At 38.4% G+C, this 27,939-nt stretch overlaps 1 protein-coding gene across 1 annotated transcript in view; it reads right to left on the reverse strand.

Moving 5' to 3' along the window:
* LOC124773415 (mRNA (2'-O-methyladenosine-N(6)-)-methyltransferase) overlaps nucleotides 1-27,939 on the reverse strand; it is a 151,868-nt gene that overhangs the window by 59,170 nt on the left and 64,759 nt on the right. The window contains 2 exon segments of the mRNA XM_047249399.1: nucleotides 6,665-6,806; nucleotides 7,036-7,156. Of these exon segments, the coding sequence (XP_047105355.1) occupies nucleotides 6,665-6,806; nucleotides 7,036-7,156 (263 nt within the window).

The following is a 27,939-nucleotide window of genomic DNA, read 5'->3' on the forward strand; positions in this document are numbered from 1 at the left end:
ACCTGTTGTGTGGAGCACGATGAAGTAGTTTGAATCAACTGGAGAACTGGGTGTCGCTCTGAGAAGAGGCTGATGACTGGTTGCACCACAGGTGGCTCAAGAAAAATCACTGTTGCTATGGCAGACAACACTATGTGCAGTTCCCAATCGTCATGCAGTGCATGTGCTGTGTCACAACAGTTGAACATCCCTTGGTCCACTGTATGGAAGGTGCTCCGAACCCTTCTCAAATGGTATCTGTGCAAGATCCATATCGTACAGCAGCTAGCACCACAGGACCACTCTAAAGACAGATGAAGCTCATTTTTCTCTGATGCGTGAGGTGAACACACAGAATTGCTGAATGTGGAGATCTTCACCTCCAGTCACTGTGCATGAAGTCCTCTGTACGGTGAACGTGTCACCGTATGGTGTGGCTTCACAGCTGCATTCATCAATAGCTCATTGTTTTTTGAACAGATTGGTGCTCATGGACCAAAGAAGTGCAGTGTTACTAGCCAGTGTTACTGAGATATGTTTTGTCAGCATTTCATACCCACCCTACAGGAGAGAGATACATTGAACTCAATAGTTTTCATGCAAGATGGGGCCCCATCGTACATTGCTCGCGAAGTTCAGCTACTTCTCCGAAACACATTTGGAAACAATAAAATTATCAGCCGATCGGTTCTAAATGCTTGGCCGGCATGGTCACCCGATCTCACTCCCTTAATTTCTGGTTGTGGAGCTACCTCATGGACAGGGTTTACCAGGGGAACATTCACACATGTGCTGATCTGAAGCCCAGCATATCAAGAGAGGTAGCCAGCATACCTATGGACGTGCTTCGTTCTGCTATGCAGAATGCAATCCTGCACTTTCAGACTCTTCCGGACACCAATGGGCGCCATATTGTGCGCCTTTTGTAGCAGTAATAGTACTGGTATGTAATGGTATGATGCACCATGGCAGCACATTAAGAGTGTTTCAGTTAAATTGATTCTGCATTATTTCTCTTCCCCATGTCCTTGAAATTAATGCTACAAAGTTTGGCATTCATACGGTAATTAGTTTCCGTGTTATAACGTGCCAAATAGGGAAAGTTTAGTTATAACCAGCTGGTATAAAAACTGGTTCAGCGATAACAGCATTTTAATATATTATGTGCAAGGCACCATCTTTAGTCCCCCCCCCATGAACCATGGACCTTGCCGTTGGTGGGGAGGCTTGCGTGCCTCAGCGATACAGATAGCCGTTCCGTAGGTGCAACCACAACGGAGGGGTATCTGTTGAGAAGCCAGACAAACGTGTGGTTCCTGAAGAGGGGCAGCAGCCTTTTCAGTAGTTGCAAGGGCAACAGTCTGGATGATTGACTGATCTGGCCTTGTAACAATAACCAAAACGGCCTTGCTGTGCTGGTACTGCGAACGGCTGAAAGCAAGGGGAAACTACAGCCGTAATTTTTCCCGAGGGCATGCAGCTTTACTGTATGATTACATGATGATGGCGTCCTCTTGGGTAAAATATTCCGGAGGTAAAATAGTCCCCCATTCGGATCTCCGGGCGGGGACTACTCAAGAGGATGTCGTTATCAGGAGAAAGAAAACTGGCGTGCTACGGATCGGAGCGTGGAATGTCAGATCCCTTAATCGGGCAGGTAGGTTAGAAAATTTAAAAAGGGAAATGGATAGGTTGAAGTTAGATATAGTGGGAATTAGTGAAGTTCGCTGGCAGGAGGAACAAGACTTCTGGTCAGGTGACTATAGGGTTATAAACACAAAATCAAATAGGGGTAATGCAGGAGTAGGTTTAATAATGAATAGGAAAATAGGAATGCGGGTAAGCTACTACAAACAGCATAGTGAATGCATTATTGTGGCCAAGATAGATACGAAGCCCACGCCTACTACAGTAGTACAAGTTTATATGCCAACTAGCTCTGCAGATGACGAAGAAATTGAAGAAATGTATGATGAAATAAAAGAAATTATTCAGATTGTGAAGGGAGACGAAAATTTAATAGTCATGGGTGACTGGAATTCGAGTGTAGGAAAAGGGAGAGAAGGAAACATAGTAGGTGAATATGGATTGGGGGACAGAAATGAAAGAGGAAGCCGCCTGGTCGAATTTTGCACAGAGCACAACATAATCATAACTAACACTTGGTTTAAGAATCATGAAAGAAGGTTGTATACATGGAAGAACCCTGGAGATACTAAAAGGTATCAGATAGATTATATAATGGTAAGACAGAGATTTAGGAACCAGGTTTTAAATTGTAAGACATTTCCAGGGGCAGATGTGGACTCTGACCACAATCTATTGGTTATGACCTGTAGATTAAAACTGAAGAAACTGCAAAAAGGTGGGAATTTAAGGAGATGGGACCTGGATAAACTAAAAGAACCAGAGGTTGTACAGAGATTCAGGGAGAGCATAAGGGAGCAATTGACAGGAATGGGGGAAATAAATACAGTAGAAGAAGAATGGGTAGCTTTGAGGGATGAAGTAGTGAAGGCAGCAGAGGATCAAGTAGGTAAAAAGACGAGGGCTAGTAGAAATCCTTGGGTAACAGAAGAAATATTGAATTTAATTGATGAAAGGAGAAAATATAAAAATGCAGTAAGTGAAACAGGCAAAAAGGAATACAAATGTCTCAAAAATGAGATCGACAGGAAATGCAAAATGGCTAAGCAGGGATGGCTAGAGGACAAATGTAAGGATGTAGAGGCCTATCTCACTAGGGGTAAGATAGATACCGCCTACAGGAAAATTAAAGAGACCTTTGGAGATAAGAGAACGACTTGTATGAATATCAAGAGCTCAGATGGAAACCCAGTTCTAAGCAAAGAAGGGAAAGCAGAAAGGTGGAAGGAGTATATAGAGGGTCTATACAAGGGCGATGTACTTGAGGACAATATTATGGAAATGGAAGAGGATGTAGATGAAGATGAAATGGGAGATATGATAGTGCGTGAAGAGTTTGACAGAGCACTGAAAGACCTGAGTCGAACCAAGGCCCCCGGAGTAGACAATATTCCATTGGAACTACTGACGGCCGTGGGAGAGCCAGTCCTGACAAAACTCTACCATCTGGTGAGCAAGATGTATGAAACAGGCGAAATACCCTCAGACTTCAAGAAGAATATAATAATTCCAATCCCAAAGAAAGCAGGTGTTGACAGATGTGAAAATTACCGAACTATCAGCTTAATAAGTCACAGCTGCAAAATATTAACACGAATTCTTTACAGACGAATGGAAAAACTAGTAGAAGCCAACCTCGGGGAAGATCAGTTTGGATTCCGTAGAAACACTGGAACACGTGAGGCAATACTGACCTTACGACTTATCTTAGAAGAAAGATTAAGGAAAGGCAAACCTACGTTTCTAGCATTTGTGGACTTAGAGAAAGCTTTTGACAATGTTGACTGGAATACTCTCTTTCAAATTCTAAAGGTGGCAGGGGTAAAATACAGGGAGCGAAAGGCTATTTACAATTTGTACAGAAACCAGATGGCAGTTATAAGAGTCGAGGGACATGAAAGGGAAGCAGTGGTTGGGAAGGGAGTAAGACAGGGTTGTAGCCTCTCCCTGATGTTGTTCAATCTGTATATTGAGCAAGCAGTAAAGGAAACAAAAGAAAAATTCGGAGTAGGTATTAAAATTCATGGAGAAGAAATAAAAACTTTGAGGTTCGCTGATGACATTGTAATTCTGTCAAGAGACAGCAAAGGACTTGGAAGAGCAGTTGAATGGAATGGACAGTGTCTTGAAAGGAGGATATAAGATGAACATCAACAAAAGCAAAACAAGGATAATGGAATGTAGTCTAATTAAGTCGGGTGATGCTGAGGGAATTAGATTAGGAAATGAGACACTTAAAGTAGTAAAGGAGTTTTGCTATTTGGGGAGCAAAATAACTGATGATGGTCGAAGTAGAGAGGATATAAAATGTAGGCTGGCAATGGCAAGGAAAGCGTTTCTGAAGAAGAGAAATTTGTTAACATCCAGTATTGATTTAAGTGTCAGGAAGTCATTTCTGAAAGTATTCGTATGGAGTGTAGCCATGTATGGAAGTGAAACATGGACGATAAATAGTTTGGACAAGATGAGAATAGAAGCTTTCGAAATGTGGTGCTACAGAAGAATGCTGAAGATTAGATGGGTAGATCACATAACTAATGAGGAAGTATTGAATAGGATTGGGGAGAAGAGAAGTTTGTGGCACAACCTGACCAGAAGAAGGGATCGGTTGGTAGGACATGTTCTGAGGCATCAAGGGATCACCAATTTAGTATTGGAGGGCAGCGTGGAGGGTAAAAATCGTAGAGGGAGACCAAGAGATGAATACACTAAGCAGATTCAGAAGGATGTAGGTTGCAGTAGGTACTGGGAGATGAAAAAGCTTGCACAGGATAGAGTAGCATGGAGAGCTGCATCAAACCAGTCTCAGGACTGAAGACCACAACAACAACAACCATCTTTAGTGGCTCTTATGTCAGGCCACAAATTTTTTGGGGAAAAAATGTTTATTACTTTGCCCTGAATTTTAACATATAGTCTATTATTTTCAATAACACCTGTGACAATGGAGTTAAGATGTATTCTTTGCCTGCCAGAATCAAGATGGATGCTGAACATTGTTTGAAACTTAACAGTTTAAATTACATCTTCTGTTATATAGTTAGTGGTTGTAAGTAATTTTTCTACCCAGTATCGCATTTCTAAATGCTATCTTTCCTTCCATCTTTAAGTACACTTTTCACCAAGAATTTTTTTCTTTTTCTTCGACTTAATGTTGGTGTTTTTTATCTCTCCATGAATATTACTTATGACTACAAATAGCTGTCACATAAGAAACAACACCTTGTACAGTTTTACACATGATTATCTCAGATGGGCTTGCAAAATATGCTACAGTTATTTAAAAAGTACAGTAATGTGACAAACACAGTGCTGTGCAAAGATGTCCTCTTGCCAAATCCCATGTACAGGCTTTTTTCATATATTTATTTCTTAACTGTGAAAAATACACATTAAATACAGTATATTAATATGAAGTCCAACAACCGTTGGAAGTAAAGCATTTATCACAAAAAATACTACTGTTCGAAGCTTGGAAGTTATGATGGGAAAACAACAATGCGGCAGACAAGACACTGCAGCCAGCCACAACTTAGATCATGTCACTACTTTCCCTTGCAACATTTCCTGTTAACAAAACATTTGTTCAATTCATCTAGTTCAAATAAATGAGAGTGACATCTATATTTAAATTGGGATTGCAATAAGCTGTTTCAAGTGCACAAAGTATACAAGAAAATTTAGTACTGAAAATGACTGCTCTTCTTAGACACAGACGACTGACTGTCATTTGTGAACTGTTTCATTGCTAGTTTCAAATGAAACTGTCAAGAATGGTGTGAGTACAGCATTTCCAATACATGAAATGAGACCATCATATTGTGCCTCAAGTCGTATGCAACAAATGTCAACATTGCAATCGCAGATGTGCAAGATTAAAAGTATTGCTGTAGCAGATAAAAATCAGTTCTCTCCAAAAAATAGGGCGACTGTAAATTCTTAGCCCATTTCTATGAAATAGCAGATGTATTTATACAGTGCGTATGTTTGTTTATTGTCAATTTATGTATACATTTTTGTCACATTTCAATATGGCCTCCATCCATTTCAAAGCATTGCCCCCATTGTTGGAAGAGCATACCTGAATACATTTTGAAACATACATCTTATGAAATAGTGAATGCTGCAACCCAGATTGGAGATCTTAGAGCATAGAGATCCCTTACCTTTTTTATACACCACTTAGCTTTATGTAACTCCAAGGTAGAAATCCAAATGTGCATATCTGATCAATATGATGGGCATAATCTTGTTGAACCTCTGCTTATCCATCAGTTGGTGTATCTATGATTTAGGCATTCGCTTATTATGAGAGCAAAAATGAGGGTGTGCTCCATGCTGTTGGAAGACAATAATGCCTTCTTGCTGAGACTGTAGTTCCAGGAATTGCTCCAGCATATCAATGGAAATGTTTCCTGAAATTCTCTCTTCTGTGAAAATGATGGATCCATAGGCTGAAGTCTTTGTGAATCCAAACACAGTCACTTCTGGTGTGTCTCTTTGACTCGTTACACACCATCACAATTTATTGTACAACTGGCCTGTGGAACATTTGGCTCATTACCTGGTCTTTTACTTTTCCACAGATGCGGAATGTGGCCTCATCAGCAAGCAAAATGTGATCCTAGAGATGCTCATTGTGTCCAGCTTCTACAAAATCAACATGTAATTTGGCGGGCTGCATAATCTTCGTGGCGTAAATAAAGAAGCTCCTGAATGTGGAACACTGCTTTCTTTAGTGTGAAGTATAAAACTTTTAAAATAATTGATTCTGACACATCCACTTTGTTGCTTAAACAACAATTTGATGCAGTCAGGTTTTTGATTGTTTCTCTAATTTGTTGAACAGTCTCGTGTAGTACAGGACACCTTTCAGAGCATAATTCCCCAGCAATCTTTCCAGGTCTTTGGAACTTACTGACAAGTAACCAGACATTTTCTGTGCACAGATGACAAGTCAGCAGCTTTAATTTCAATACCAAACTGTTCTCAATATGTGGTCAGTTACAGTCACTAAATGTTTTAACTCAATACTCACCAGATATACCATGTTCTTTAAGAATTTCAATGTGCTTGTCCTTCACTTTCTTGGCATATTCTACGGATAAGTGATATATTTTCAAACAGATCCCCTCAACTGATGATTTCACGGCTTCTGTAAGATGTGGCTGACATTGCCGCTGCAACAACATGCAAAAAAGCAACACAGTTAAATTTCTTATAATTGACTGCGGAGTGTATCTATCATTAATTTCGCAGAGTGAGGAAAAGGGGAGTAACACACACACACACACACACACACACACACACACACACACACACACACACACACACAGAGAGAGAGAGAGAGAGAGAGAGAGAGAGAGAGAGAGAGAGAGAGAGAGAGAGGTAGGTAGGTAGGTAGGTTACCTTCAAATGTGCCAGCCTGTCCTGGAAGTCATCATAGGTGGCACCAACAGTTCGTCGAAGCCACTGAAATGTATCTTCTGCATTCCATTTGACAACTTTACGGCTTTCAGATGAGGCATTCCTGCACATAGAGAAAAGGATGCCATCATTAGCATCATAACATAGATTACTGAACTTGAAAAAAAAAGATGACTGCCAAGAACCTGTAATATGACTTTATTTACTCACATCTAGTTTCAATAATACTATCATCTATCCATCAATCTAATCAAGTCATACTGGTTTGCAATGGTGAGCCATTGTTACGACTCCCCATGAAACATTAAGCTTTGTACAAAGCTTTTCTAAATGTGCTTGTACAGTTTGGAGGGTGGTGGCAGTTGTGATCACCACACTGTAGATGTGCAGTTCCCAACACTTATCTATCTCATTCTAGCTTCTTTATCTCTGCATGTCTAGCATATACTTCAATAATACTATGAAATTGGTGACCATCACAATAGGCATATACATCATATTATACTCAGAATACATTTCAATGCTGCAGTGTAAATATTAGTCTCAAATGTGTTGTTTGTGGGAGTTCTCTAGCCAGTGTGCAGTAGCCCGCACTAAGCATAATGTGTTGCATGCTAGGACAGAATATGCAATAACAAATCATCAACGTAGTTCCTGAACAAATTTTCTTTTCATGTCATTCACTACAGATTTGTCTGAGAATGAACATAAATGTTAATACAAGGTAACTATAACTGCTACGACTGACCAGATCAAAACATGCCTGATATGCTGCTTGGCATCATAGGCCAAAATAAATCTGCAAATGACACAGTACATCTCTGTAATACTGTCTCAATTAGTGTGTGGCAACAGTACCAACTGCTCCAGTGCTTAAGTAGAATTTCTCCAAAATGACCTCTTATTCACAGTGAAATACCTCTCTTATGTCCCCTGACATACTGCTGTCCACTGGAAGATTATTTTGTGCAAAGGTCTTAGCCTGGGCAAATGGACACAGGAAGATTATTAAATGAGACAGTCTAACAACTGTCCAGCAACACAGAAGTTGTGAACCTGGTGTCTGCATCAACAAGCAGATGGTGTGATGTTTCGCGTTATTCTTATAACCACCAGTACCTCACACTGTAACAAGTGGTAATTTCACATGTATTTTCTGTTGTAACCGCGACCGGAATGGTCGCGGGGTGGCTGACAAAGCGCGTCTGGACTAAAAGAAGAGCGGCCCACGAACAAACAAACGAACAGAATGGACAAACACGAAACAACGGACGATCGAGAGAGACCTTACAATGATAACATGCAAGAAGCAATGGGGTGAAAGAGACAACCAAATGAATCCAAGATGTCCACTAGTAATGAAAACAAAGAACGGTAAACACACTGTCAGTTGTTGAGGCAATACGTCAAGATGTACGCAACGATTAGACTCACTGGCTTCGCGAGAGGCGGGCGCTTAAATACTCGATCGGGGGGGACCGCTATTGGCCGCTGGGATCACGCGTTCCACTGTGTGCCAGGAGGTGCGCGCCACCACGGCTTACGGCGCAATGCTGCAGAGACCTCTATGGGTCTTCGACGTCCATGACGTCTCTTTTTGATTTTCACACAATTGTCATTGTCTTTTCTTTTCTAGGACTTCTTACTCACTATTTGCAGCTTGTCTCTTTTGATTGTTGCTGCTCTTGTGTATCTTAATTGTGGTTTTATTTACAGATTACATCATATGCTTTGTTTAAGTAAATGTTTGTCTCATTATGGATTTCTTATATTAGCAGCTGAGTGTAATAAATTATTTCAGTAAAAGTAAGAAAATAAAGATTTTCCCTCTTTTACGTACACACAAAACACACAAGTAGCATTATGACATAGGTGCAGTGATTCGCAAGGAAATATTTACATGAACATTTAGCTCCTTCTAACGAGGATTCTCACAATAAAAAGCCCTATTTTGCTTATTGCGCTGAGTACTGTACTCATAGCTTTGTTAACATCAAAAGCTTAGAAACATTTATACTGAGCACAAAACTTGCAGTTGTTAATAAAATGATGATCTATATAAGTCACACGGATTATAAAGATGGATGTGTGTTCCACATATACTCCTAAATCACCAGATCAATCTCAACCTGACTTGATGCACATACTGCTTACTGTCTGGAATGAATTACTGCGGGAGTGAGAACCACACAGCCCCCACAGGGGTAGGAGAGGGTGTGTAAAGATTTGGTAATGCGTGACATCCTGGCTGCCCTGCAAGACTGGTGTGTTGTGCAGGTAGTAACAGAATGCGTTCCAGGCATTAAAGAGTTGAGCAGAGAAAGAGGGAAGGAGGAGGTGGAAGAGAGAGGGAGTATACAGACAGAGAGAAGGGGAAGGAGGAGGAGGACAGAAAAAGGAGGAAGGAGGAGATGTGAGCAATGTAAATGACATACACTTATCTGGGTGAAGTTGCAGGTCAAAAGCTAGTGGCCAAATATATTTCACATCCTCGTGTCCTCTTCTTCTGTAGCTTGTACATCTTTCAAATGGTGTGAAAAATGTATAACAACAGTGGATAGTGCAACGTACTTGCACGCACTGTCAGTACATTTCTGCTTCCAACAATAAGTTATTACTTCAGCTCTGATCAACACTGTTACGTTGTCTATCTTGATATGGGGGATTTACTATTTATATATTTCAGTTTCAATATAATCGTATTAATATAGCTGTAACTTAAAAATGCAAAAATACCTACTGAATTATTTATGAGAGGTAAGTATTATTTTTAGATGCAAACATAATTCTGAGAGCAACGTTCATAATTAATTGAGTTACACCAATACAACTTTTTATAGCAATATGCTATGACTTCATGGCACAGTTGATGTTCCACTCCACTCAGCAGGTGAAAGCTGCAGCAGAGAGGGCACAAGGATCTAAGGAACCTGCTGCCACTGGCTTTGACGAAAGTGTAACCGTGGCTACTAAGTGCAGTCTGGCAGGGAGGAGCAGAATGGGTAGGACATGGAGCATGTGCTGAGGAAGACCACTGGTGGCTGAATGGATGACAACACACAGATGGCTGCACCAGGGACTGAAGTCTGTGCTTGGAGTGCATGGACAGTGATTGCACCTTGTGCTGTGTGTCCTATATGCAGGGCTCTCCCAAGTGGCACCATCATATTTGATAGGCCTCTGATTTGTTGTTTGGACACTGAAATGCTCGGGTGTACCACCCAGCAATGTTATGTATTTTAAATCATGAGTGTGGTGTGGGTTTCCTGTTAATGTCTCCAAACACTGTTGCTTTCATTCCCCCTGCCCCCTTCCTTTTTGATGACTTTGAGAAATTCACACTAGAGCTCAGTTATTCTGTGGAATTTTTGTAATGGAACATTTAAAGTGCAGTTTAATTCTACTGTTAATTAAGTTGTAGGAATCAACAAGAATGTGTTCTGTGCAGAGTAAGCAATATAAAAGAAGGGAACTAACTTTTCAATTTAACTGGCTGCTTCAAAGACATTTCAATCAAAACAGCTTGACATATCACATTTTTTTACTTGTTATTTTTAGTTCCCATGCTGTGTAATATAATGCATCATGTCATGTAAAATAACATGATGTCATGTCATGTAACAGGACATATGCAATCTTCTCACCCAACATGGCATCTGTCATGTTGTACAATATGACACAACGTGTCATTAAAGTTTAGGATGCATGAAGTCCCAAACTGTGATTCTTCTTATTATAGATGCAGCCCTGCTATTGGATATTTCCTACTGTACATGCATCCCACTCTCTAGAAGCACATAAATTTGTGTATTATTTGCTCTTACATCCTTCACCATACATGTAACAGGGTTTGTGGGAGAAATGGAAAAACTTTTTGAGCTATTGAATGTATACTCTTATGTATGCTCTTCAGCCATATGGGCAAATCTTCTGGATTTTGGCCACAGGATCAGGGACTTCAGCCTATAAATTACAAGATGCAAGTACGCCTTAACACCTTGCAGCTAAGAGAGCTCACTGGACTGGGAAAGTAGGGTTAACTTGTAAACAAGAGCAAATATGTCAAGATGTTTTGATTTAAATGTATGTGGAGCAGCCAGATAAGTCAAAAAGCAAATTCCCTACTGTTTCATCTCTAACTCTGCCCAGGGCATATTGGCCCTCTCTTGTGCTGTGATGAGCACATTTTTCATTCTGGTTTCCCACTTTTACTCTACCATAATTCTAACATTAAACCACAATAGCCTGGCAATCAACATAGAGTCATGTTGACTTCGGCAATGACTGTTAAAGTAAATGTTTTTTTTTTTTATTGTCTTTCAAACTGTGTTGCTGGAGCTGGGCATTGTTAATCTGGATCCTCTATCGTTCCATTCCTGGTATGGTTGAACCTGTCCAGTATAGCCTATTATGTCTCGCCTATTATGTCCTCAGAGCACAAAAGCCTCACCACCACGTCAAGGTCACATGGCTAAGGGAGGCTTTTCGTTTACTTAGATTTTTTTCTTTTTTTATTATTTTGTTTTATATTTTTAATTTTGTTTAATTTTTTCTGCTGATTTTTACTGTTTTTGGTTGATAGTTAAGACACATTTTATTCACATACATGTGAGACTGTATATGCACAGATATGAAAAATAACTAAAAATACTTAATACAGAGGACAAAATAACAGCAAACATAAATATAATACCAAACAAAATATTAAATACTGTTAGAAGTTTATGATACTAATGGATGTAAATAGCTTACATTATGTAGATAAACTTATGGTACAACCATGTTACACAGATTCATCAACTTAAAAGCTTACTATATCGTAGAACAATTCAAACAACAAATAATAAACTATTGGAAAGCATACATCTTGTTATTAACTCGTATCTTAAAATTTAAAATCAAGGAACCACCACTAGAAGAACTCACATGAATAATTACGCAGGAAACATTGAAAAAACCAATCTGAATAAAGTTTGAGTAGGATTGGCTGAAATAAACAGAACAACTGCACAACAAAATTCTATCAACTTTTCAATTCTGTATGAAAACTGACGAACTTAAGCTTGTTTTGTCCAAAAAAAATTTCTACAAGACAGCATAGTAGTTTCTGAAGAACATGCAGTAAAACATTTTCTATTGGTTAAAAATAAAGTGACCTATTTTCTGACAATTATTTTTATAGGAATTTTCTAGTTAGTTTAATTTTCTGTGTGGTCACTGATAAAGGTTTAAATGCTTGGTCCAACAGCATATAATTTTGTACAGGGCTGGGCATAATTCTGGCTTGGTCATACATTGTTTTGTAAGTCCAAAGGTTTTTCAATGATCTTAAGCCCCGGGTAATAAAATCTGTAATGTATAAACAAATGAGGGGTAATCAACTTCAATAGTCAGTTTTTTTTAATTATACCCAAATACAGTGCTTAAATGCAACACATTTCTACGAAACACAGTCTCATGTGCAAACACAATTTTTCACACATGAAACCTGAATGATAAAAAAATTTTGCAAATGCTTCTTATAATTACTGTAAGAACATATTTTTCATCATCATCTGTATCACTTAAACCGCTTCACCATGTGCAATCTGCATAAAATCGTATTTTACATGCATCTTTCGTACAGCTTTAGACAGCTGTATCATGACCACAGATATAGCTTTCACAAAACAACACGACCATTAATCACATGTATTTGTCTACCCCCTAACAAAATTTGAAGCAGTTCACAAAAGTTTGAAACACAGAAGTGCCACGTGCAAAACAACTCATAAAAATATATCTTTTGCGTGTAAAATATGAATGCAGCCAGATTTATGAAAGTGGGTTTTCAGTTATATTGTAAGAATGCATTTTTTAAATTTTTTGATTAATTTTAACTGTTTCTGCACACTCTATTCATGTAAGAAAGAATTTTACATGCTACATTTATCTCGACTTTAAAACATTGTATCTTGACAATGGATAAAGATTAATGGATAAAAAGTTTCATTTATCTCCCCAAAAAAACATATTTTTTGCTTGTGAAATCCAAACAAAGCAAGACATTTTCAAACGATTAAAACTTACCTTAGACCTAGATCTGATTCACTGGTGGGCCAAATTTGAACCAGCAGTCTTGCTCCAGTCCAGAGTTATTTAAGTGTGCTGGTTTTGCACCTAAAATCCAAATGGTGCTGCTGGCTGAGCATTAATTTCAGCCCAATTAAAATCTTTTGCAAAAGGAATTGATCAATTGACAAATTTGCCAGGGCACGGTTCCTGTTCATCATTTAAATACTGATTATTATATTGTAACACAGCTACAGTAAGACAGATGTTTGAATATCTGCAGAAATGGCCACTGGTCTAGGCTAGACCTAAAACTTTTCACCCCATGATCCTAGATGAAATAGGAACCGAGCACCAAGGCCCTTCCATTCTGTAACAATTGTTCAGAACTTCTGCACAATTGAGCTGAGAATTTAATTAAAGGGAGCCAGTAAAGGTTCTTATGACTAATGTGGTCACTTTTATATAAATCTTTTGGAATTGCTTGACTTGATAGTAAAATAGTGTGAATGTTAAATTATATTTAAACCCTCACAACTTCCTATCAGTTCCAATCCCCATTCTGTTGCTGCTGCTAAACTCAACATTTCAATGGTAGCTGAGCACGGTTGTGTGTTTCAGCTATTGTGTAGAATAAAGTGGTGAGAATTTGTGTCTTTCTACTCCTGTGCTGTTACAACTAAGGCTGTTAGTGGTGTCCAGGATGAGGTGGCGAAGGAACACCAAGGAGCCACCATGCGTAAGCAGGTCATGGCAGCTACAGTGCCTGAGCTGACCCAACAGCTCCAACAGATATTGGGAGAATCAGTTTGGTTAACTTTTAGGGTCCAAAGTAACCTAGTATTGGCAGCACAATGGTTCAATTAACTCCGGTTAAGTTCGATTCCCAGTTAAGGAGGGTAGCGCGTTAGACAAATCATTTGTTTAACTTGGAAGATCCTATGTAAGGGCATGGCAGTGATGCGGTAGGGTGTCTCCAGGCAAAGATTGTGCAGCTGAAGTTAATGTTACATGACACTCAATAGCTTTGATATAGGGCAATATGGCTGTACTAAACATGGAGTAGGGTGGTGAAGGTTGTCAGGATCAGGAATTAGCAGCCTTTGTGTAGATGCTGGCCAGAGTGACAAACAATTTTCAATGTTGCCTCACTTACTTTTGGGAACTATGAAACAGGAATAAACATTATTGGTTGATACAATTCCAGACACTGTTCTGTTTTTGTAATTGCTTGGTGTCACCCAATGGGCAGAAACAAATGTTTGGGCTCAAGTATACTGAATCCACAATAAAGGGGAGTTTAGTTCGGCAAGAGGCTAGAGCTATAAAACCATGGAAACAGTTGAAGACTTTCACAAACATCTTAGCCAATAGGAAATCCTCACCAAGGTAAACGTGACTGACTGATAAACATTACTGAAGTAAAGAAGGCGATAGGGAATCCTTTTGCAAATACATGAACAGAGTGGAAACTGTAGTAAAGGCCTTGTGTCTTTCTTAAACACTACAGGAAGTCATGTCAAACATTGTAGAGGAAACTAATCCACTGAATAGGCCGTGAATCACCTCTGCCCAGTGACTCAAGAGCTTTATGAACATGGAAGCTTGGCACTTAAAACTGAAGGGGTTAAGTGTGTCAGTCATTTTTGAGGATCGGGAGTGAAGTGACTACTGTGTGTATAGTGCCTGAAAGACAGTGCCTATAAAAGCTTGATAACAATTATATCTGGTCTGTGGGGCACTCAACTGCGCGGTTACCAGCGTCCGTACAAATTCCTAATCTTTACACAGTCCAGTCTTTCCACTTTCATGTGTGGTGATGAAATGATGAGGACAACACAAACACCCAGTCCCCAGGCAGAGAAAAGTCCTAACCAGGACAGGAACTGAACCCGGGACCCTGTGATCCAGAGATAGCAATGCTACCCACTAGACATTGTAGACGTGATTGTCCTCAAGATGCACAGGATAATGGAAAATCAAGGTGACGTCATCGCAAGGTCGCAACTCGGAGCAGTGGGTTGGTCACTACTTCTAGTGAGGAAAAAGCGACACATATCATCAGCAGGATCAGACCCCATTCAGATACTATGAAATTAATAACAAGCTACTTTCCTTTTAGACACTGGTAGTTTTGTTACTGTCTTGCGGGAGGGCAGGTTCCGATCCCACCAGTCTGTATGTGTGTGGTCTGAGATGAACTCAGATCCTGTCTTATGTCAAGGCTAATTCCATAACACTGACTGTGTTATGTTGGGTGAAGGTAAAACAGTTTATTCAAGACTTTATCTGGGTTATTACATTATGAGTAGGTGAGAGGTTGTCTACTGAATTTGTTTTATGGTCAGATGTTATCCACAGTATTGATTTAATTTCCAAGTTGAGGGAAGATTATTTTACATTAAATTTTATAATAAACATCACACCTTTTCATTTTGCAAACAAATGGAGTTTCCATTAGTCTCTGTTGGGATAAAGGAAGTTGTTGATAGTAAGATACAGAAGGATCATGTACAATTGCCTCAGAACAAATGGCTGAGTGTATTACACAGTGAATTCACAGATGTATTGACTGATAAATCAGAGTTAACAAATCTCAGTCAGTATAAGACAGAACTTACACATACGGCTGCAGTGAGAAAAACACCTTATGATTTATCTCCTCCAAGTATGAAGGAATTGAAGACTCTTGTAATGTTCTATGTTGGCTATCATGATATCGAGTAGTGATAAAAAGTTTACTTGGGAGCTACAATTTCCTATTATTCATTTACTCATCTTGTTATTTCTTCACACTCACCAGTATTTCTCAGTCAGACTTTCTTTCTCAAAGTGCTGCTGTCGCTGCTTGAAGTTCAGAGTGCAATCCAATATCCAGATTCTCAAAACAAATATGATGCTTCTCAAAAACATGTCATTTATTGTACTATTGTTTAACTGGCTGTGCGCAACAAAGTTTGTTCATTATTCGGAACCTCACAAATACAGTAATATTGACTATGCCCAAAACATTCAACAGACACTGAAAAAAAATCAATAATACTTTCTCAAAAGGCCAGGTAAAGAGGATGACACAGAAAAATCCAAAAGCACCCACCCTAAATGCCCTACCAAAGGTTCACGAGGATGTTGATGTTGTTGTTGTTGTTGTTGTTGTTGTTGTTGTTGTGGTTTTCAGTCCTGAGACTGGTTTGATGCAGCTCTCCATGCTACTCTATCCTCTGCAAGCTTCTTCATCTCCCAGTACTTATGCAACCTACATCCTTCTGAATCTGCTTAGTGTATTCATCTCTTGGTCTCCCTCTATGATTTTTGCCCTCCACGCTGCCCTCCAATGCTAAACTTGTGATCCCTTGATGCCTCAGAACATGTCCTACTAACCAGTCCCTTCTTTTTGTCAAGTTGTGCCACAAACTCCTCTTCTCCCCAATTCTGTTCAATACTTCATCATCAGTTATGTGATCTACCCATCTAATCTTCAGCATTCTTCTGTAGCACCACATTTCGAAAGCTTCTATTCTCTTCTTGTCCAAACTATTTATCATCCATGTTTCACTTCCATACATGGCTACACTCCATACAAATACTTTCAGAAACCACTTCCTGACACTTAAATCTATACTCAATGTTAACAAATTTCCTTTCTTCAGAATGCTTTCCTTGCCATTGCCAGTCTACATTTTATATCTTCTCTACTTCGACCATCATCAGTTATTTTGCTCCCCAAATAGCAAAATTCCTTTACTACTTTAAGTGTCTCATTTCCTAATCTAATTCCCTCAGCATCACTCGACTTAATTCGACTACATTCCATTATCCTTATTTTGCTTTTGTTGATGTTCATCTTATATCCTCCTTTCAAGACACTGTCCATTCCGTTCAACTGCTCTTGCAAGTCCTTTGCTGTCTCTGACAGAATTACAATGTCGTCGGCGAACCTCAAAGTTTTAATTTCTTCTCCATGGATTTTAATACCTACTCCAAATTTTTCTTTTGTTTCCTACTGCTTGCTCAATACACAGATTGAATAGCATCGGGGAGAGGCTACAACCCTGTCTCACTCTCTTCTCAAGCACTGCTTCCCTTTCATGTCCCTCGACTCTTATAACTGCCATCTGATTTCTGTACAAATTGTAAATAGCCTTTCGCTCCCTGTATTTTACCCCTGCCACCTTCAGAATTTGAAAGAGAGCATTCCAGTCAACATTGTCAAAAGCTTCCTCTAAGTCTACAAATGCTAGAAACATAGGTTTGTCTTTCCTTAATCTTTCTTCTAAGATAAGTCTTAGGGTCAGTATTGCCTCGCGTGTTCCAACATTTCTACAGAATCCAAACTGATCTTCCCCGAGGTCAGCTTCTACCAGTTTTTCCATTCGTCTGTAAAGAATTCATGTTAGTATTTTGCAGCTGTGACTTATTAAACTGATAGTTTGGTAATTTTCACATTTGGCAACACCTGCTTTCTTTGGGATTGGAATTATTATATTCTTCTTGAAGTCTGAGGGAATTTCACCTGTCTCATACCTGTACATCTTGCTCACCAGATGGTAGAGTTTTGTCAGGACTGGCTCTCCCAAGGCTGTCAGTAGTTCTAATGGAATGTTGTCTACTCCCGGGGCCTTGTTTCGACTTAGGTCTTTCAGCGCTCTGTCAAACTCTTCACGCAGTATCATATCTCCCATTTCATCTTCATCTACCTCCTCTTCCATTTCCCTAATATTGTCCTCAAGAACATCATCCCTGTATAGATCCTCTATATACTCCTTCCACCTTTCTGGGTTTCCCTTCTTTGCTTAGAACTGGGTTTTCATCTGAGCTCTTGATATTCATGCAAGTGGTTCTCTTTTCTCCAAAGGTCTCTTTAATTTTCCTGTAGGCAGTATCTATCTTACCCCAAGTGAGATAAGCCTCTACATCCTTACATTTTTCCTCTAGCCATCCCTGCTTAGCCATTTTGTACTTCCTGTCGATCTCATTTTTGAGGTGTTTGTATTCCTTTTTGCCTGCTTCACTTACTGCATTTTTATATTTTCTCCTTTCATCAATTAAATTCAATATATCTTCTGTCACCCAAGGATTTCTACTAGCCCTCATCTTTTTACCTACTTCATCCTCTGCTGCCTTCACTATTTCATTCCTCAAAGTTACCCATTCTTCTTCTACTGTATTTCTTTCCCCCATTCCTGTCACTTGTTCCTTTGTGCTCTCCCTGAAACTCTGTACAATCTCTGGTTCTTTCAGTTTATCCAGGTCCCATCTCCTTAAATTCCCACCTTTTTGCAGTTTCTTCAGTTTTAATCTACAGTTCATAACCAATAGATTGTGGTCAGGGTCCACATCTGCCCCTGGAAATGTCTTACAATTTAAAACCTGGTTCCTAAATCTCTGTCTTACCATTATATAATCTCTATGAAACCTTTTAGTATCTCCAGGGTTCTTCCATGTATACAACCATTCTTGAACGAAGTGTTAGCTATGGTTAAGTTATGCTCTGTGCAAAATTCTACCAGGCGGCTTCCTCTTTCATTTCTTAGCCCCAATTCATATTCACCTACTATGTTTCCTTCTCTTCCTTTTCCTACTGTCGAATTCCAGTCACCCATGACTATTAAATTTTTATCTCCCTTCACTACCTGAATAATTTCTCTTATCTCATCATACATTTCATCAATTTCTTCACCATCTGCAGAGCTAGTTGGCATATAAACTTGTACTACTGTAGTAGGTTTGGGCTTCGTGTCTATCTTGGCCACAATAATGCGTTTACTATGCTGTCTGTAGTAGCTTACCCGCACTCCTATTTTTTATTCATTATTAAACCTACTCCTGCATTACCCCTATTTGATTTTGTATTTATAACCCTGTATTCACCTGACCAAAAGTCTTGTTCCTCCTGCCACCGAACTTCACTAATTCCCACTATATCTAACTTTAACCTATCCATTTCCCTTTTTAAATTTTCTGACCTACCTGCCCGATTAAGGGATCTGACATTCCACGATCCGACCCATAGAACACCAGTTTTCGTTCTCCCTACCAAAGGTTCACAAGGATAATATCCCATTAAGACACGTCATTAACTTGCGAAATGCTCCATCCTACCACCTAGCCCAACAAACACACACACTACTGAAAAAACTGTACATGTTTGATAACAACAGGAATCTGGAAAACTCAAAGGAATTAATAGGCAGAATCAAGAATATACACATACCGGACACAGCAACCCTCATAGCATTTGACATCACATCAATGTACACTTGCATTCCAATAAATGAAACAATCAACAATATCACACAAAGATTAAAACAACAAGGAAACATACCACACACACAAATCAATGAAATAACAAACATACTAAAGACCATAACATCACAAAATTATTTGGTATTCAACAAAGAATTTTATTCTCAACACGAAGGACTGCCAATGAGATCACCAATCAGTGGCCTCCTAGCTAACATGTTCATGAACAACCTGGAGAACATGATCTTCAGACACATAATAAAACCAAAGAACTACAAAGTTATACGCTGGTACCGTTATGTTGATGACATAATATGCCTGACTGATGAACCACATACACACATAGAACAGCTACACAATGAGATAAACAATTTACGCCAAAAAATTAACTTCACATTAGAAACAGAAACTAACAACACACTACACTTTCTAGATCTCACCACAAAAACAAACAACACACACAACTTCACAATATTCAGGAAACTGACAACCTATCAAACCACCCATTGACACATAAGCATGCAAACTTAAGATTCATGCTCCACAGATTAAACAGATCACCCATGAACAAACAGAACTACACACAAGAACTAAACACAATAAAACAAATAGCAGTAGAAAATGGTTATACTACCCATATGGTAAACAAGTTAATTAAAAAAATATGCAAACAGTACAAAAATGAACACATCACACACACACAAATCCTCAACCAGCACAGAACAACACAAAACACAAACAATGACCATACACAAGACACAACAGATCAACAACACACACACAAAATGAAATGCTACATACTCACTTACAATAACAAGATTGTTCACAGAATAGGCAACATATTAAAGAAACAGGGACTCCAAATAGGATACAGGATGGAGAACACAACACAGAAAAAGATCAGAACACAAGAAACACCCATGGAGAAATTTAACAGATCAGGAATATATGAACTCACAGCAACACTTGCCAGTCAGTATACGTAGGACAAACATGCAGAAACTTCAAAACAAGATATCCGGAACATTTTGGAGCTTTAAACAGCAACAGCTCCCATAGCACATTTGCTGACCACCTTATAGCCAACAATCAACACCCAACCACAATAGAAACAGACTTAAGAATACTAAAACCCAGCCACAGCCTATACAGCAAACTGACCACTGATGAAAACTTCCATAGACAGAAGGCAATAGCAGAAGGAAAACAGGTCTTAAACGAATACAATACACTCTGCAAGGGCACACTATTTAACACATTAAAGGAACTTTACAAATAAAAACAGCACAAACAGATAAAGTCTGTTTTGTTTGCACAGACACACACACACGAAAAATAGATATACTAAAATCTGCAGAAACGCGCCATTTACACACAAAAGGAATACCATATAAAAGACAACACACACAGCTAAGAAGCACACAGAAAACACACACACAAAGATAAAATGCAAACAAAATTCAAATTTGGCACCGAACTCTCTGGTGAACAAATGAACACTGACTGGGCTGCGACACATAACAAACCACAATCACACTGTGTTCTGGTGTAGTGAAAAGCGTTTTACTATGTTATTTGTGGAAAATACTTGTTATAGTTACGTATGCATCACAACATCTCAGCAAGATGCGGAGAATGGAAGTGCTTGCCACACAAAAACGTAAGTAAATACGAAAATAGGAGCGAAAACATTACGAAAAACTAAATTACATTCTAGAAGACAGGTTAACTCCCAGCAAAAAACTTTCTCATCAACATCATTTAGTTGCAGATGACAAGCTACCTGTAGTAATTAACACAAAAGTGATCCAGAAAATTCATGCACACCAAATATAAAGGTATTTACAAAAAGAAACGATCTGTTGTTTGAACTAAACTGCACATAATTTTATAATCATTTAACAAAAATGTTCACGTTGCAGAATAAATAAAAACGAAAACCCACTGGTGATGGCACAGTGGTGCCGAAACATGTTTGGGTACTGAGAAAAACTGTGTTTTGTATAACTGGCAGACCTCACATCCAAAAATTTTAACTGCAAACACTGCCAATACAAGGAGCTGCAAATCAAAAAGATGGATACTACTTGTTCAAGATTCGAACTGAATATTAGAAATCATTCCTGTGGTGTCAATGTGATTGTCACAACTGTTCTTCCATGGCTCACACATTATCTCCAAAGCATTGACTGAACGACACAGAATAAACTGCCCAACTAGCAGGTACAGCAGAGTTAGTAAGGTTACTATTGTTGTCCCTACTTGCAGATACACTGCATCAAACCACTCCAGAATACATGCACATAAAGAAAAGCTTACGAACTGCAGGGTATACCAATTCATTAATTAAATAAACTTTTTATGATGACAATCATTGTTCATCATTTCAGTAGACGCTTGTGTAACATCGTACATCATTTCAGTAGATGCTTGGTAACAAGTCACTTCATCAAAGTGATATGTTACACTACAGATTCCTCCCTTGATGTCATTGCTATTACAAAAGTCATAAAAGCAACATTTTAAGTTCAGAACTAATTTCAACATTCTTAACTAAAATTATCAACAGTTTTTGTTTATTACTTGTTTTTTTCCATTTTTTATTGTGCACAACTAAAACTGTAACTTCAACTCATTTGTTTACTACATGTAGAATTCCCACAATGAATTATAAGCCATTAATCATAACCATACATTTGACCTAACATCACTTTTATTAAGTCCCTATACAGCTATATCAGGCACTCATTCTCTTACTGTGAATATGAATCCTCAGATAACAAATATTTATTACCAATTAATCATTAAACAGTTTTACAAGTGTCCATACTTCATTTAACAAACTATATTTCAGGGAGAACTCTGGTCATATTCATTACACCTTTGAGAAACACTGGATGTGTGTTGCTCTTCTGGCAAGCCTGTGAATACAGGTTTTGATAAACGAATATGAGAAGATTGGACTCTCAATTATTGAAAAGAGCAAGGATAACTGTGGTACTCCAGGTCAAAAAGAAAGAAAGGAAAAGAAAGACTAGGATGTTAGAACCTAAGAAAGAAATAAGGTAGACCTCAAAGACTGATATCCCCCCCCCCCCCCCCCCCCCCCCTCCTCCAACCCAAGGATCCTGACCTGGGAGATTATTCACTGATGGGTTGCAGAATGAAGATTTTCCTCAATTCTACATAATGAACTCCATTGCCTTCTCCTCACCAAACCCAGAAAAGTGGTTCTAAGCACCCTTCTATTGATGCCTAGAGAAAAGGATAGCAACACAACACAGTAATCACTTTCTCAGCAGCAAACCCAACATTTAAATTAAACCAATTCCATAGACTAATTAATAAAAAAAACCCAAGAAAAAGAATAGAAATTCCTCTAATACAAACTTTTTGCAAACTAAATTCCCACTTCCCCATGAAATAGTATATGAAACTCTACATAACTTACAGTGCTGTAATGGCATATTGTCCTGTGTAGGTTGTTATAGGAAAAACAATATCCATTGCTAAGAGGCTGGTTTCCTCATCAGTCACTTATGAGATACATTATAACATACAGGGATAAGTAATACTTTTAGTATTTATGAAACTGCCATCGAACCAGAGGAGTCACATGTTCTGACCAATTAATTGTTCAATTGCTGAAGAATAGCATACAAAACTCAGACACTTGCATCTTTATTATTCCATCTTTAAGTTAGCATACTAAGTAGATTAACAAACTCAGAAGTTCATCTGCTTTGCTTCCTTGGAGGAACCTCAAAACTAGCAGTACCTACTTCTGTAGTACCTGTCAAGATACACCTCTTTCCGCAGAAGGATTACTGCTACACACTCATTTAACTTTTTGCAGTGATAGTGTCCTTACTTATGTATTCTCCTTTCTCTCTCTCTCAGATATAGATCATCCTCTTCATCTAGGTTCACCTACCCTATCCAACACCCCATCATGCAAACAGATTAGACTACCATATCCTATTAATATCACACTGTATTCTTTGTACTCCTCTGTACATACTCATTCATTACTTAACTATATGCTACTGTAACTCTGAAAGCTCTCCTATTATATGTGTCAGCAAACATACCTGGACATTAGCCTGCCATATTTAGTCTTTACAGATAAGGGAGTATCCCCTGTGATTCCCCTTCAAAAGCAGCAGTGCTACCAGCCAGTAACACTTAAAAGAAATAACTCATCTGGGTTTTGTAGTCCGCCTTCTGTCCAATGTTTGCTAATTTCTGTAACTTGCCAAATACGAATGTAAACCTCTGTCATTTGTTACACATAGTTATCTCATAGTGCACAAATTAGTTATTTTATCATATTACTTGTAAAGTACAGGATAGTTAAAAAGTAATTAAAGTTTTAAAGAAGATAGAGAAAAACCTAAAAGACTGCTTTATGGAAATCTAAACCTGAAGAAATACAGCAGACAACTCAATATCTAATGTGTATCATCTGCTAAATTAATGCAGGATGTGAAATTTATCTGAGGCAGGTTTCCTAGGACACACTACTTTTGATATCATTTATTTTAAAATTTGGGACACTTTACTTAATATTATGTTCTTGCACTTGACATCATGCTTGTTGTTTTAAAGGCTTCTTAACTTTTCTTTAAATTGCTATTAGATATTTCTAGCCAAGAAAAGAACTTAAACAGCGGTTCTCAAATGAATTTTCTGTTCAACGCTTCATCTGAGGAAAGTCCAGTTGACACATGAGGCAGCCGATAGAAGATAACCTGAAACTCCAGGATCATCCATACCCAGCTAGTGTGCTTCATAGAACAATATGTATGAGATAATCTTCCAATTGCTTTCATTATATTTGCAGATGGGTTGGATTGTGGTCGATATTTTGAAATAAGTACATGTTTCACACCTTCCCCTGTTAAAAACTCTTTGAAAGTATTACTGTTACACAGAGTTCAATTATTAGTGAGTAAGTAATTTGGTTCGCTCACATTTTCAAAATTATCTCTTAGACAACTGATTTGCTAATTTTATGGGAAGACTACAATAAAGTTCATTGGCAAAGGGAATGCAATGAACAAGTTATTTGTAAATTATTTTCCTTAACCTTCTGATGTAAATCACAACTTATTAATACTCTTTTTATTTATCTACTCAAATTTTTAAAACGATAAATCTTTGTCATGTGTAGGATGCATTTTTGTATACCGAAATGCCAAAATCCTCTGTTTATGGATCAAATTAGATCCTCTACTGCTATTTTAGGTTAACTTCCAATGATATGACTTGTCACACTGTCTCCAAAACACTGTTCAAGTATCTCATTTGTTTATACTACTATTCTTCTGCCAAATAATCATCAGTTTTCAGCTTATTTTTTACTTTTCTGGCCAAAATTCACACCTTGTTCGTGTAACTGAATATTTACTCTAAATATAGTGTCACAAATTTCTGTTTTTGTTCCTGTATTTATTCCCACAGGTACTCGTGACACTATGCTTTGTGAACCTCTCACATAATCTATTTTTAATCGAACTACTGTAAAAAAAATACCCCCCTCATTAATCTACTGTATACTAATCTACTCTCCATTAAAAATGATAAGGCCTGTTGACCTGTGTATATTTCGCCCTAAATAAGGGATTGATTTTTTTTGTAAGTCTCAAACTATGGACAACAATTCTTTTTCAGTAGCTGTATAGTTTAATTTATGTTTGTTAAGAGCCGTTGTATTATGTTCTCCCTTACTGGGATCTCATTTCCCACAAAACAACTCATGCTCGAGTCCATATTCAGATGCATCTGTTCCCAGTTTTAGGATGACTCACAATTTTGGCTTCCAATAGAGCCTTCTTGATGTTGTTGAACACTTCTGTTACATTTTCATCTCATGCATACTGAGACTGTTGTTTCAAAAGATTCAAGAGTCATTGATTTTTCACAGATTGACCGTTTTACAAAATGTCTATAGAAGCCAGTTTAACCCCAGAAACAACATAATTATTTTACATTTTGTAAAGCTGGGCAATCTTTAAATGCCTGAATTTGTTCCACACTGGGTTTTATCCCTTTCACTCCTACAATATGGTGTAAAAACTTTCTTCCCTTACAAAATGAGGTTTACTTTATTTTATTATTATGCCATTTTCCTGCAATCTTTTTAATGTTTTAATAAGCAGGGTGCAATGTTCCCTTCATGGTTTTGAAACCAATAGTAGATTGAAACTTCCTGGTAGATTAAAATGGTGTGCCGGACCGAGACTCAAAGTTGGGACCTTTGCCTTTTGCGGGCAAGTGCTCTACCATCTAAGTTATCCAAGCACAACTCATGCCCCATCCTCTCAGCCTTACTTCTGCCAGTACTTCGTTTCCTATATTCCAAACTTCACAGAAGCTCTCCTGTGAACCTTGCAGAACTAGCACTCCTGGAAGCACGGACATTGCTGAGACATGGTTTAGCCCCAGCTGGGGGACGTTTCCAGAATGAGATTTTCACTCTGCAGCAGAGTGTGCATTGATATGAAAACTGTGAAGTTTGGAAGGTAGGAGACGAGGAACTGGCAGAAGTAAATCTGTGAGGACGGGGCATGAGTCGTGCTTGAGTAGCTCAGATGGTAGAGCACTTCCCCGCAAAAGGCAAACGTCCCAAGTTCAAGTCTTGGTCCAGCACACAGTTTTAATCTGCCAGGAAGTTCCATATCAGCACACACTCTGCCGCAGAGTGAAAATCTGATTCTGGAATAGTAGATTATCCACAAGCATTAATAATAGTTCCTGGGTTAACTCATTACCCAAAGCTTTGTCTAGGTCCCATACAAAAACTGCAACAGATATATTCAAAATCAAAGGGGAGTATCCTAAGCTGGTAAGACTTTTCATCAAACAAGAATCTCATACAAGGTCTAGAGTCTTTGTGTAGTGAAACCTACCAGTATCCATGTCTCAGATCCATTGAACTAAGAAACTTTGTTTCTCTGAACTTAGATAGTAATTCTTCCACACTAACAGATCTATCTCTCTCTGTTTTTACTTGTTTATTCAAAGTCCGAGTCTCTAATACCAAATGATGCCTCATTTGGTCTTCTCACTGCCAACAAAGGATTATTATATGCACTCAGATTATGTTCTGTAATATCGCTGTCAATCATGTTCTGTATTTCCTCTTGTAATGATAGGTGAAGATTTGTAGACACAGCATACAGTTTGTCAGGGAAAAAAGGAAAAAGCTTATCATCCGTTACCTTACAGACAAGTATAGTCTCTAATCACTCCAGGTTTGTCCAAAAATACTCACTGACACTTAAGTAATATTACCAATAGTATCTTTCTCTGTTCGTGGGTTAATATGTTACATTCATGTGATTCAACTAAGATATTTTCTATTAGTTCATCCCTTGTTGTGAATTGTCTATCCACTGCTACTGTACCCACCTCCATAGTTGAGGTCACTAACGCAGGCTTGTGTGGTGGCACTCACTTGACGGTAAGCTTGTTTGAATCCTGGAGGTGGATGAAATTTTCACTGCTAGTATTTGGTGAGAAAGGGAGAGTTGGTGGTGCAAAGCTCCTGGTCACCACTCCTCGTGTCAGTGTCTGGATTAAAATTCCAAACCTCTCTGCAGTGTCTCATGAAGTGGGGATATGTAACATTGCTGATGGTGATTTGTCCATTGAACAGGGACATTAAGCTTGGTGACACCCTAGGTGCTCTTGGCAAGGAGTAGGTTATTTGCCAGGTCTCACCCTCTCCATTCTTGCATCACCTCTGACACAATCACAACACAACACAACACAACACAACACTACACTACACTACACTACACTACACACACCCATTACAGTCACCTCCACTTGACTGTACTGACTAATTTTTCAAAGACACTTCATAGGTACACTTATATTTTTGCGATACTACTCTGTTCCTCTATTCATATCAAAATCAAGTGAAACCAAGCAGCCAGTCTACACAAGCAGTACCTCTAAATTGCGATTTGGTACAACTAAGGAAAGATTCTTAATAGGTAATGGTAATCTGGTTTCTTCTTTAATAAGCTTTGCTTTGCTCCCAGTTATTTCAAAAACATGAATCCAGTTACAGGTAGTGCTGGACAATATTATTTGTACTCATATTTACCATTAACTATTGTGATAACAAAGAGACCTCACTCCCAGAATCTAAATGAACATACAATTCCCCGTCAAAAATATTTCCTGATACAATAGGTTTCATTTACTCCTTTTCCTCTTGATTTCCTTCCTTTAACAACCGCTAACGCATATGCCTAAATGTTACAACTACTAACTTTTCCACATGAGGGATTACTGTTTCACTGTCACATCCTGGATACTAGCCCAGGCTCCACAACATTCATCGTTTCCAAACGAATGGCTCAAACTCGAATCGTATGAAGGAGTATAAGAACATTTATTGTTCATATGCTTCTAGAAACTGTCAGGGACGGGTTACCTGCTGGACTCTTTTTGCCTATCATTATTATGCTCCCTTATTTTACAAAATTTACTTTCATTCTTTCATTGAAATAGTGGTGGATAACAATTTCCTTCATTGTTATCTGACTGACTATTATCTCTGTTGTATAAACATAA

This window comes from Schistocerca piceifrons, chromosome 2, assembly GCF_021461385.2.
Source record: "Schistocerca piceifrons isolate TAMUIC-IGC-003096 chromosome 2, iqSchPice1.1, whole genome shotgun sequence".
NCBI classification, from domain to species: Eukaryota; Metazoa; Arthropoda; class Insecta; order Orthoptera; family Acrididae; genus Schistocerca; species Schistocerca piceifrons.